Source organism: Suncus etruscus, chromosome 11 (assembly GCF_024139225.1).
Source record: "Suncus etruscus isolate mSunEtr1 chromosome 11, mSunEtr1.pri.cur, whole genome shotgun sequence".
NCBI lineage: Eukaryota > Metazoa > Chordata > Mammalia > Eulipotyphla > Soricidae > Suncus > Suncus etruscus.
This window is the reverse complement of record NC_064858.1, coordinates 35,806,877-35,820,825: the sequence shown is the minus strand read 5'-3', so window position 1 is coordinate 35,820,825 and position 13,949 is coordinate 35,806,877. Positions and strand designations below refer to the sequence as shown.

Below are 13,949 nucleotides of genomic sequence, written 5' to 3'. Positions count from 1 at the left end.
AGAGTGCTTGTGTTGCCTGCAGGGGTCCCAGGTTCAATCTCCAGCACACTTCAGCCCTCTCAGTACTGCTGGAGGAGATTCCCATCAATACCAAGCCAAGAGTAGTCCCTGCGTACCACCAAATGGGGCTCAAAAAAAAAAAAAAAAAAAAAGGAGCCGAAAACAATTAAAAAAAAAATAGAGGGGCCAAAGTGATAGCATAGCAGTAGGGCATTTGCCTTGCACAAAGCCAACCAGGGACTGACCAGAGTTCAATCCCCAGGATCGCATATGGTCCCCCAAAGCCTGCCAGGAGCAATTTCTGAGTGTAGAGCCAAGAGCAGAGTAACCCCTGAGCACTGTCTGATGTTCCCCAAGAGGGAGAGGAGAGGGGAGGGGAGGACAGGACAGGGGAGGAGAAGAGAGGACAGGACAGGGGAGGACAGGACAGGGGAGGAGAAGAGAGGGGAGGGGAGGGGAGAGGGAGAGGGAGAGGGAGAGGGAGAGGGAGAGGGAGAGGGAGAGGGAGAGGGAGAGGGAGAGGGAGAGGGAGAGGGAGAGGGAGAGGGAGAGGAGAGGGAATAGATACAAAAAGTGAAAAGTATCTTCAAGATTTTTATTTGTTAAATAACTTGAAGGTTGGGGCCGAGTGGTGGCGCAAGCGGTAAGACATTTGTCTGCCTTGCCGCACTAGCCTGGTACAGACTGCGATTCGATCCCCCAGTGTCCCATATGGTCCCTCAAGCCAGAAGCGATTTCTGAGTACATAGCCAGGAGTAACCCCTGAGCGTCACCAGGTGTGGCCCAAAATAACAAACAAACAAAAAATTAAGAACAGTAATAGTCATAGAAAGTGGGTTTAAAACTCAAAAAAAAAAAAAAAAAACTTGTAAAAGAAGTTGAAATGATAGCAGAGTAAACATGTGTTATATAGGAGGGAATACAGTATTGTTAACTTAAGAAGGATACTATCAAAAAGCCAAAAAAAAGGGGAAGGGGTGTCAGACTCGGGCTGGGAAATGGCTCAGCAGCAGAGTCCATGTCATGTATATAAAGTCATGGTTTTGATCACTGTCAAAGGAAAGAAGAAGCTCAGACATAATTCTCAACCAAGTAGTATTAAAAACTCATGACCCAAATGCCAATTATCCCAAGAATGGAGGGTTGGTTTAACTAAAACCAAATTAATGCAATACAATCATAATTTTTTAATCACATAATGATCTTAATAGATGCAATTAAACCATTGAACAAAATTCAAATTAGTAAAAAGCAGTGAAATTAGAAGCAAATTTCTTCAAGCTAAAACATCGTCTCTACAAAACACCAACAGCTAAGATCATGCTCGATCACCATTAAGGGAATGCTTAAATATACCGTATTTTCCGGCGTATAAGACGACCCCCTAATTTTGCAGTTAAAACATAGGTTTAGGCCTATATTCGCTGTATCAGACAGAAAGTTCCTGTACTGCAACTCTATGTACCACAGTGAGCCAATCACAACAAGCAGAGGTTCAAAGGTTATACTGTAATAGACTTCCTCTCTGACTCTGGCCAATCTGAGTAGGCTTTTTACAGTGTAGATTCGGGTCCAGAACATTGTCTAATTTGCATGCATAAAAAGCCTGCTTGAATTGGCTGAGTTAGAGAGGCGGCCCAAGCAGCCTTGCAGTGATTGGTGCAGGATCGAGTTGGAAAATTCGTTTTGTGGCAATATTCAGACAATTTTCGTTTAGCGGCATATTGAAACATTTTTCGGGATATACTCGGCATATAAGACAAACCCCAATTTTCAGCTGACTTTTTTTTTGTTTCGAAAGTCATCTTATACGCCGAAAAATACGGTACTATTTTTATACATGCTATAGCCTTGTGAACTTAGCTAACTTTTTCCCTATTACAATTCATTAAATTATAGAAAACTATTTTCTTTGATTCATTCTTACTACCCTGCCTTTATTGCATGCATTTCAAAGAAAGTTGTGTACTTTTCTAAAAATTGGGATCAATTCCATTACAATATGAAAATAACCTGGTCTAAACTTACATTTCTAGAAGAGAAAAGCAAGTAATTTTTAAAACTCATTCTACAGCTTCACTTTGATTCCCATCACACAGAGTGGGAAGGTAGAATCTGAAACAACTAGAAATAGCTGCTTATCCATATGGGCCCTTTTGCCTGTATATTCTGAGCTCAGGAGTGAACCCTGACAGTTGTGATGCAAAGGGACTCATGCTAGATTTGGTAACATGCAAGGTAAACACCATACTTCCTAGGGTGTTCCCCCCACCACACCCCCTGTGGGTTTTTCTCTCCTTTCCTCCTGTATGTTTCTGGTAGCACAAAGTCTGCTGATAAAGTAAACCTATTTATTCTCTAACACCACTTGGGTTCAATCATATCTAGCTTTAATTACATTTTTAATTCTCTGTCTAAATTGCACACTCATGCCAGGTATTATTGCCACACCTGTGTCCAATAAATCTTGAGAAAGAACTAGATTCCCTAGTACAGATAAGACTTCTTTCCTATTCTACCTTCTTATAATTCTCATTTCCAGCCATTATACTTAATATTTGCTTATTTGGGTAAAACTCTTTAACCTGATTTTGGGAGAAGCAATTTCTTCACAAGTCGAGTATTTCACCAACTATGTTTGTTTTCCCGGGACCAAGTGGTCTCCTAGAATTCAGGTGAACAAAGATGGCTGATCACACCATTCAATCAGTCTAGAACACCTTTCAATTTTATTGAGGCCTTCAAGGCTTCTGGGAGGTGATTGGTTGCAATCTTTGTCTAAGTCTCTAATGATATAAAAGTTTCCCTGTGTTCATAGTACATGGCTTCACTAACCATTAACTTGATAATGAACATAAAATTTTATCTCCTGAGATTGCTCAGCTGAGCTGATGCAGTCCCATTTAGCCAAAGCTCCCTAGACTTTATCATAATAGATTTCTGTGAACCTAAACATAATAAACCCGTGCAAAGATGGACTCAACAGCACTTATTCATTAAAAGAACAACTGGATGGGGGGGAGTCAAAAAGGAGAATCTATCCTCTCCTGAATTCCCTATTTCAATACTAGCATATCCATCAAACCAGCTGTCAAAAGCAGAAACCTAGGTCTCAGTTCTAAGACACTTTGGGGAAGAAACAAGTAGCTTTGTTGCTAAAGTGAGGAAAAGTGTGAAAGGTAAGAAAAAGTGGACATCTGTCTACAATGAGATACAAGAATTAGACTGTTTAAATGCTAGCTTTTTATTTTTTATCATTTTGTTGCCACACCTGTTTGGAGTTTGCACTTGGAAGTGTTCAGCAAATTGAACTCAGAACAAAAATCCTAATTAAACTTTTAGTTGCATTAACTAAATGGGGAAAACGTATGCACAAAAATCTGTCAGTAGATTCTGAATGCAAAACAATAAAAAATTAATTCAAAATAAACCCTATAGCAAGTCCAAGAGACTCTGGCAGATCTTATTTGTGCTATTTGCTCAGCAAGTGGGGAAAGTTTCAAAAGACCTGGTTAAATCAGCAATGAAGTGCTTAGCTTTAGGGGAAGATATGAGAAAGCAGAGGAACCCCAATGCCTTTCTTAAAATGGTAAAAATCTGGGGCTGGCGAGGTGGCGCTAGAGGTAAGGTGTCTGCCTTACAAGCGCTAGCCAAGGAAGGACCGAGGTTCGATCCCCCAGCGTCCCATATGGTCGCCCCAAGCCAGGGACAATTTCTGAGTGCTTAGCCAGGAGCGACCCCTGAACATCAAATGGGTGTGGCCCAAAAAATTTTTTTTAAAAATGGTAAAAATCTGTATGATTTGGTTCACACCTAATTCTCAGACACACCTTGAGCAACTTCAGCCCTTTTCCTTTACTTGCTCAATTATGAAATAATAATAAAAAAAATTAAGGACCTTAACCTGACTCTAGAGTAATAATTTCCAGAGAAAGGTTTTATTTTTTTCCTCCTAACTTTAAATTTTCATTACTTTTCTTCAGTTTATCTAGGTAGATATAAAGAGCCTACACACTATTAAGCAGTTATAAAATGCAATTTGGCAGTTCTTTACATCATAAATAGAACTGGACTGTGTCAAATTAAGCATAAGTTAGAGGGAGAAAAAAAGACAAATAAATGATCTCCCTCTAGGCTATGGTATATCTCATCTATGGCAAAAAAAGGTAATCAAATGATGTTTTATTTGTACCAATGATGACAAATCCTTGGCCCAGAATTACAAAACTACATTCAAAGAAAATGCAATGGGATTTCTTCAAATAAAATTAAAAATATACTAATTATTATCAAAAACACAGTGAGGGGCAGGAGTGACAGTATAGCAAGTATGATGATTCCTGGCATCCATGAGCACTCCAGGAGTAATTTCTGAGTGTGGAGCCAGAGTAACCCCTGTTTATGTTTTGTGTCACACCTGGTGGTGCTCAGGGGTTACTCCTGGCTCTGTGCTCAGAAGTTGCCCCTGGCAGGCTCAGGGGATCATATGGGGTGCCGGGATTTGTACCGAGATCCACCCTGTGTTGGCCTTGTGCAAGGCAAACATCTTACTGCTGTGCTATCGCTCTGGCCCCTAGCAAGATTTAAAAAAAAAAAAAAAAGACATTATAAGGAATAAACAGTCTACTATTTTTATATTTTGTCATTTATCCTGAGCAAGATCAATGAAAAGGCACTGAAAAGCCACTGTTTTATTTTTCAAAAAGAACAAACTGCAAGTCTACTATTCTCTTTGACATTTAGTCCAATACATTTTTTCTTACTAAAATCAGACTTTATAGCTTTATTACTCTACCAAGACATCACAGAGTTTAAAGTTTAGAAATAAATTTATAAAGCTGAGGACTCAGCAGAATACATGCCCTTCTGAAGTTCAAGTCCTAGCATCACAATAATATACTAATTTGTAAATTAAACTTACCGATTTGTTCCATCTAAATTCGATTTGTGGATGAAATTAAGTTTTGCGTCTGCCCAATAAAGCTTCCGTTCCTCATAATCCAAAGTCAATCCATTTGGCCAGTAAATTTCAGTGTTTATTATAATGAAACGACTTGAACCATCCATTCCAGCACGTTCTATCTTTGGCACTTCTCCCCAGTCTGTCCAGTACATGAACCTAGAAATCATATAAATAAAACCCATGACATGCAAGTCAACAGCCAAACATTTTGTCATTATTGCTGTTTTTGTTTGCCTTTCTGTTTTTAGGGACAGGGGACATATGAGATGCCGGGATTCGAACCACCATCCATCTTGAATCAGCTGCGAGTAAAGCAAACGCCCTATCCCTGTGCTATGTCTCCAGCACCATTATTACTGTTTATAATAACTGTCTTATAAAAACACTAAAACCCATAGAAATCATTACCAAAAATTTAGTAACTTACCTTTTGCCGCTACCATGGCAATTAAAGATATTATAAAAACATGAAATCAAAATTTCTTGGGGAAAAAGAATATGAATTTTATCTCAATGTAACACCCCACAGATTACTGATTAACAAGAGAAAATAGCAACTTTAAGAAAAGGGCTGGGAAGCTCATATCTGACTCAAGTGACAGAACACATTTATGAAGGTCTAGATTTGATCCTAGATTTGATTTAGATTTAATCCTAAATTCGACATTCTCCCTCCCCAACCAGGACTGCCAGCTATGGATCTGGTGGTTTCTACTCTATCAGGATTAGTATACTTCAAAGGTAAGAAACACTAGGATTTGGCGACAAAATAAATATTATTTCAAGACGAGTAGAAGATAGTACAGTGGGTAGGATATTTGCCTTCTAAGCAGTCAACCTGAGGTCAAACACCTGGCACCACATATGACCCCCTTTACACTGCCACAAGTGATCCCTAGCACCAGTGGATATAAAATGCCCTCTAGTATTTGGTTTACAAATAGCACTATAGGAGCCCGGAGAGATAGAACAGTGGTGTTTGCCTTGCAAGCAGCCAATCCAGGACCAAAGGTGGTTGGTTGGAATCCCGGTGTCCCATATGGTCCCCCGTGCCTGCCAGGAGCTATTTCAGAGCAGACAGCCAGGAGTAACCCCTGGGCACCGCCGAGTGTGGCCCAAAAACCAAAAAAAAAAAAAAAAAATCTCAGAAACTTCCCTTAGAACAATTTTACTACTTTAATTATTGTGCCACTGAAGTAACATTGTATACTCATATAAGCTTCAGGTATGAATCAACATGTGGTCCCTTTTGCTCCAAATTAAGAACACCCTCACTCCCCACCAAAACATTTCAAAAATTATAGTTAAAATTCAATAAAGAGCCAGGGAGCAAGCTTACAGGGTTGGTGAATAAGGGTCTGAGTCTGACCCCATTGAAGTATGTTCCCTGCTCATAACTAGGTGTGACCTGGAAGCCCACAGCATCTCTGGATCCAAGCACCTAACCAACAGGCTTCACAATGCCAGACAACTTTTGTTACAAGGTGCCGCTCTATATTACTGCTGGGGAGACCATCCCTAAAAAAGTAAGAATTCAATGAAGAAATTACAGTACACTGGAGAATGGAGAGGGGTGAGGTAGAGTACAGTGAGTAAGATCTTTGCCTTGCATTTGGCCAACCCGAGCTTGATCCCCAGCATCCCACCTGGATTACCATGTGCTGCCAAGAGTTATTCCTGAGTACAAGAGCCAAGAGTAACCCTTTAGTATTGCCAGATATAACCCAAAAACTAAAATAAGTAAGTAAGTAAATAAAAGTAGGTAAACTGAAACAAAGCAAAAACTTAAAGGCATAAGGGTATAAGTAATAAAATGACAGATAAAACTACACTCAACATTAAATCATAAACCGATTAAGGATTCCAACCAAAAGGAAATGCCAGAGAACACAGCAACGGATATTTAAGAAGAAAACCTGAGAGATCTTTGGATAGAAAAAATTATCTCTGGATCGAAAGTAATACCTGAATAGAAGACAAGTATTTATATGTATCAAATTAAATACATAGCTATTTTAAAGTGTTCAACCAAATGCCTTCTAGTGGTGTGAACACTGTGTTTACACACCCACAGTAACAACTGTCTTTTTATCTTAACTATTCAATCACAAGTTGCACAATGTATAGACAAGTCCTAACAATGGAAATGCTAAGCTTATAAAATACAGTGATTTATGATTAGACTCCACTGACAAGAATAAAGAAATAAATGGAACTATGTCAAATAATACAAGTTTTGAGGTCAGAGCAATAGAACAGTAGGTAGGGCATCTACTACACACACGATCAACCCAGGTTCAATCCTTGGCATACCATATGGTCCTCTGATCACTGCTAGGAGTAGTTTCTGAGTACTGACACAGGAGTAATCCCTGAACATCAGGCCCAAAAACAAACCCAAAAATGTTTAAAAAATTAAAAAGTAATGTTTTATGTGAAAAGAAATTTAGATTAAACTTAAAAGATTATCCTTACAAATAGGAGGGAAAATTGCATATAGCACCTCAGATAAAGGGCTAGCATCCAAAATAAAGCCATCACAAAAAACAATGTTTTAAAACTGGGGCCAGAGCAATAGCACAGTGGTAGGACATTTGCCTTGCATGCAGCCAACCCAGGACAGACCCCAGTTTGATTCCCAGCATCCCATATGGTCCCTTGAGTCTGCCAGGAGCAACCCGAGTGCTGCTGGATGTGACCCCCCAAAACCAAAAATAAATAAATAAATAAATAAATAAATAAATAAATAAATAAATAAATAAATAAAACTAATAAGCCCATCAATGAAAGTTGTAACAAATGAATTAAGCTCAAAAAGAATTTTAGTAATGGAGTACTTATTTGTCACTTTTGTCAAAGCTAACAGACAACTTATAATTCAACCTAAAGAAGTATCAATCAAGTTGGATCAACACAGTGGCTTGGCACAGGACTTAAACTCCTTCCATCCTTTTGTTGGAGAAGTGCAGCACAGTTAAGTACTGACAAACACCTCAAGTTTGTAACACATAGAACTTTGAGTTAATTTTTAGTTATTGTATGTTCAGAAACCTTTTACTGTGGTCAAATTTTTGTGACGCTTACATTTAATTATGGGTCGCATATTAGAAGTTATAAGACTCAGCTTAGAAGTTATGGCTCAGAGCACCTACTTTGCAATGGTCACCAAGTTCGAATGCCACAAACATATTGCAAACTCAGCAGCTATACTACTTGAAACAAACAGCACACACATGCACACACATACACACACAGCAATCAAATGTGTGAGCATAACAAAAAAGGGTCCACACACACACACACACACAGCAATCAAATGTGTGAGCATAACAAAAAGGGGTCCAAGACTTCCCTCCCACAAACAAAAAGATGTGCAAGCACACCACAACAACCACAAGCACCCTTTGGCAAATAGGAGTATGAGCATTGCAATAACCTCCAGGTAAACACTTCAACCATAACCATAGACTCAACTAAGAGTGTGAGCCCTGCAAGCACAGCTATTGAAGAAGTAAAGACACAGTAAGCACTGCAAACAGCTAAGTAAGCACTCAAGCAATGCTTCCAGATATGCAATGCCTGGAACACAGTCGCAGATGTGTTCACCACAGCCAGGCATCTATGCAAGCCCTGATGATTCAAGAGAGGGCAGAGGAGGTTAATACAAAACAAGTCATGTAACTTCAATAAAGTTACATGAAGACTTTTAACTACCAAGATGTTTGAGATGAAATCCAATCAAGAATTCAGATTTATGGGTGAGACAGGTATTTGGCAGCATTTGGGGTTTATGACCACTCCTGATTCAGGGGTCACTGGGGATATATCCAGTAATGGTGGTGGGAAATTTTAGAATTCTTAAATAAAGCAATGTTTCTATTTTGTCAACTGTTTAAAATTTAAAGTAACAGGTATTTATAAATACAAAGTATTTCCATTTAACTTTTAAATTAAAAACTCGCTACAAATTTAATAAAGAAGCACAGGAAGAGAAAAAGAGTATTTTAAAAGTTTCCAAGATATTATTTAATCATTTTACATATACCGAGCACCTATTGAAAGCTAAACATCACATTAAAAGCTAAACATGTTTGACTACATGTTTGAATACAAAAATAAGCAGACTAAACTATTTTCCTTATGAAACATTAAAATCAGGTAATGATTCAGAAGTGCAGCAAGAGTGATGAATAAGGTGCTACGAGAGAACACTGGAGTAACAATTAAACACCAATGAAGGTAACAGTTGTCAATAAAAGACACCAAGGAAGGGGGGGGCCGCTGGAGAGATAGCATAGAAGTAGGGCATTTCACCTTACATGCAGAAGGTCGGTAGTTCGAATCCCAGCATCCCATATGGTCCACCGAGCCTGCCAGGAGCGATTTCTGAGCATAGAGCCAGGAGTAACCCTTGAGTGCTGATGGGTGTGACCCAAAAAACAAACAAACAAACAAAAAGACACCAAGGGAAGGTAACTTTTAATCTGAGCAGTTGCACCTGCTTCTTAGTCCATCATTTATGTTTTACAACAGAAATCATGTCCTTAAAAGAACGAGTTGAGGAGCCAAAGTGATGGCGCAGTGGTAGGGGGTTTGCCTTGCATGCTGCTGACCCAGGATGGACCGCAGTTGGATCCCCTTGGTGTTCCATATGGTCCTCCAAGACAGGAGCAATTCCTGAGCATAATGCCAAACGTAACCACTGAGCGTCATCAGGCGTGGCCCAAAAGACGACAAAAAAAAAAAAAAAAAAAAAAAGAACGAGTTGAATTTCATATTTTTCTTCTACCTTGCTCCAGTTACAAGCTGTTTGCTACTATTCCTTGAATGTGCATTGGCAATGGAGTGTAACACAGTGTTCCTACAGACTAAAAATAATGATCCATTTCCAGGCCTCATATCTCTGGCCAAAAACTGCTAGGCTCTAAGCTCCTCCTCACCAGTCTCATAAAATTGAATACTCTTTCTCAGTGCTCCACTGTACAGATTTTTATAGCACTACCTATATTCCCTTTAATTCAAAACTAGTTCATATCTAATAAATCTTGATAATAAGCCTCGACATTTTACAACTAGGTCACCTCTGAGAGCGTACTTTTATAATCCATTCTCAAACCAAGCTTTTACTACTTTAAAGAAAATTGGGAGGGGGGAGACTGGAGAGATAGCACAGAGGTAGGGCATTTGTCTTGCATGCAGGAAGATAGTGGTTCGAATCCTAGCATCCCATATGGTCCCCCGAGCCTTCCAGGAGCGATTTCTTAGCGTAGAGCCAAGAGTAACCTAAGTACTGGCATGGCAGATGTGACTCAAAAACAAAGAAAGAAAACTTATGTTTTAAAATTTTTATTTCAGTGCTTTCTTTTTTTTTTTTTTTTTTGGTTTTTTGGGCCACACCCGACATTGCTCAGGGGTTACTCCTGGCTGTCTGCTCAGAAATAGCTCCTGGCAGGCACGGGGGACCATATGGGACACCGGGATTCGAACTAACCACCTTTGGTCCTGGATCAGCTGCTTGCAAGGCAAACGCTGCTGTGCTATCTCTCCCGACACTATTTCAGTGCTTTCTAAGGGTTTCAATGACCTTGTGACACACGGAAGAGCTATTATTTGTGAAGAGAAATAAGCCTTTGTCATTTCCCTTGAGTATTCTCATTGTTTCTCTCGGGTTCACCTTTCCACGTTTCACTGAACTCTGCCATGATGATACAGCTGCAAATTCTCAAGAATCTGTCATTGTGGACATCACAAGGTGTTAATCCTGTACAGCAACTTCTTTATGAAAGAATGGAGTTGAAAATCCCATCTTAGCAGGGATAATTTTTAAGTGTTTCATCACACTTCATTAATTCTTTCAGAATTATAAAGGTAAAAAATAAAATATAAAGATTCCTATGATGACATGAGGTATATAAATCCTCTAAGCATTCATTCACAGAATGTTCCACAGTGACCCATTTACAAATTAGGGGGTTAGCCAACATTTTACCTATACTTTCCTATATTTAAAGAATCTTAAGTAGAATCACAGGCTGAAAATACAAACAATAGGCCATTGCTTTCCAATCTTTCCTTATATTTGGGACAGGGTCAGATCTGAGTTCTGACAATTGGGAAAAAAGGGAGGTAGGGGGAAAAGTAGAGCCAAAAGCAGAAACAACAGCATGAAAAGGAATAATTCAATCAAGTGAGGCTACAAGCCAACCCCCCAGTAACGATAGCTAATTTGATCCTGTTCTTTAATCCAGTTTGTAAGGCAAGTACTGGCAGCAATTTCAGGAGACTATATGTGAATGAGAAAGCAAACAACTTATGAGCCTGCCCCCTAAGAGACATACCTTAAGTGAACATGTACTGTGCTGCTTGCTAGCATGGGACCAGTGATAATAGCAAATTCCACAGCAGGTGCTTCTACTACTTAAGAAACTTGAAGAATAATATAACAGAACCCAGACATTCTTTATAAGAATTATTTGAGGGTACTAAGTATTGAATTTAGAGCCTCATATTGCAGGTAAGTGCTCTGCCATTAAGTAAATATTTTCTATATAAGAAAAGGGGACTTCAAGGATTCCAAGCACTTTAATTATCCATATCATCTTTCTAGTCCAAGGAACCATCATGTTTTAAACAAAATTGTATTATTTAAAAAAACAATAGATTATTCTGAGTTTTCAACAGGAAAAAAATCACTGTATTTCTCTATATTTGATGTGTTTGTTTTGTTTTTGTCACACCCAAAGACACTCAGGAATTACTCTTGGCTCTGCGCTCAGAAATTACTCTGGGCAGGCTCAGGAGACCATATGTGATGTGGGGATCAAAACCTGGGTCAGACACATGCAAGGCAAACTTGCTTTACTACTTGCTGTACTATCAATACAGCTTTATTTATTTATTTATTTATTTTATTTATTTTACATTCATCAAAATAAAAAGCCATTACTCATCTTTTCATTTCAACATGGAATAATAAATCTAAGGTTTAAAGAATGTCTATGGGAAAAGAAAATGTCTTTGGGGTTAGAAAAACTGAAGTAGAATAATAATTATATTGAGAAGGTTAATAAGGAGATAAAATGCACTATGAATTCATAAATAAGCAAAGTAAGGTTAAAATTCTTGAGTGCACCCTCAAAGAATGTGTACAATCTGAATACAAATAGCAGGAAAAAATGAGTGAAAAATAGAATAAATATGAAAGAAATTAAGAGACAAGACATGAAAAGAAATGGGCAAGACAGGGCCGGAGAGATAGCATGAAGGTAGGGCATTTGCCTTTCATGCAGAAGGATGGTGGTTCGAATCCCAGCATCCCATATGGTACGTCGAGCCTGCCAGGAGCGATTTTTGAGTGAAGAGCCAGGAGTAATCCCTGAACACTGCCCGGTGTGGCCCAAAAACAAAAAACAAACAAACAAACAAGAAATGGGCAAGACAAACCGCACAAAGATGTCAAAAATGAATACAAGAAGGAGGTAAACTGAAAAGTGGTAAAGTACTATGTATGAAACCATATCATCAACAGTACTGTAAACGACAGTGTGTGTGTGTGTGTGTGTGTGTGTGTGTGTATACACACCAGGTCCGCTGCATAAAAGGCAAATGCCCTACTGCTGTGCTATCACTCCGGCCCCATTTATATTAGCTTTATTTGTGTGTGTGTGTGTGTGTGTGTGTGTGTGTGTGTGTGTGTGTGTGTGTGTGTGTGTGTGTGTGTGTGTGTGTGTGTGTGTGTGGTTTTTGGGTCACACCCGGCAGTGCTCAGGACTTATTCCTGGCTCCAGACTCAGAAATTGCTCCTGGGAGGCCGGAATTCCAACCGATGACCTCCTGCATGAAAGGCAAACGCCTTACCTCCATGCTATCTCTCCGGCCCCTATATTAGCTTTTTATGTGACATATTCTATCTAGTTTTTAAAGTTTCACGTTTAGTTTCATGTAAAATGTTTTTGAATCTTATTCTTTATCTTGTGAGGACAGGGAACAAAGATGGATTTTATTTTTTCATAAAAACATTTTAAAGCATCTTGTCAGATTTTATATTCATTAGCTATAATAAAGTTATTTTAAAGGAAAAATATTTGAGGAAAAGTTGTGTTTGATTATATTCATTGAAGTACATGGTCTATTAGGTAGTCACTTGTTTCTTTTTATTTTATTTCATTTGTTTTTGGGGGGGGGGCCTTGGGGATCGAACCTGGGTCTGTCCTAGGTTGGCAGCACACAAGGCAAATGCCCTACCTCTGTGCTATCACTCCAGCCCCATGTCACTTATTTCTACTATTAGAAGATCATAGCATTTCCCTCTTTGTTAGTCTACCAAATTTGTATTAATATTGTTGTTATTTTAAGGAATTTAGTTTTGGTTTCATTGTTTTTTTTTCTTTTTAAAGTTTCCTCCTTTTAATTGCAATACATTTTCTGTTATTTCTTTTTTTTTCTCATTTTTAATTGGTTTTTGGGCCATACCCTGTGATGCTCAGAGGTTACTCTGTAACTACTGTAACTGTGCACTCAGAAATCGCTCCTGACTGGGCCAGTGCGGTTTTACTCTGGACTTTGTGTTCAGGGGATTACAACTGGTGGCCCCCCAAAATTAATATAAATAAACTGACAAATTCTTACAATAAGGAAAATTTAAGGCCTAAAGGACTGAATTGTTTCATTTCCAAATATTTCAATTAATTACACAAATCAGTCTTGAAAATAGGAAGAAGTAAGCATCAATTACATTCTCTAAAGTCAGCAATGGCCTTGATTCAAAAACCTAAAACTGGGCCAGTAATTCATTTGCCTTTAATCTGTTTGTTATAATAATATGAAGTAAATTTGTATATACTTTTATTTTATTATTTGTATGCAAGGAGGCAGACTATGGTGGTAGATGGGACACTAAAGACACTGGTGAAGAGTAGGTCACACTGATGGTGAAACTGATATTTAAATATTTAATGCCTGAAACAACTGTATTATGAACAATGTG

At 38.6% G+C, this 13,949-nt stretch overlaps 2 protein-coding genes across 2 annotated transcripts in view; one reads left to right on the top strand and one right to left on the bottom strand.

Annotated features, from left to right (window-relative positions):
- The window catches only part of BORCS5 (BLOC-1 related complex subunit 5), a 714,757-nt gene that overhangs the window by 499,975 nt on the left and 200,833 nt on the right, over window positions 1-13,949 (top strand). The gene's annotated exons all lie outside the window — the stretch shown is intronic.
- Window positions 1-13,949, bottom strand: part of LRP6 (LDL receptor related protein 6) — a 138,395-nt gene that overhangs the window by 80,579 nt on the left and 43,867 nt on the right. Inside the window, exon 3 of the mRNA XM_049782908.1 lies at window positions 4,922-5,119. Coding sequence (XP_049638865.1) covers window positions 4,922-5,119 — 198 coding nt within the window. The remainder of the gene's footprint in view (window positions 1-4,921; window positions 5,120-13,949) is intronic.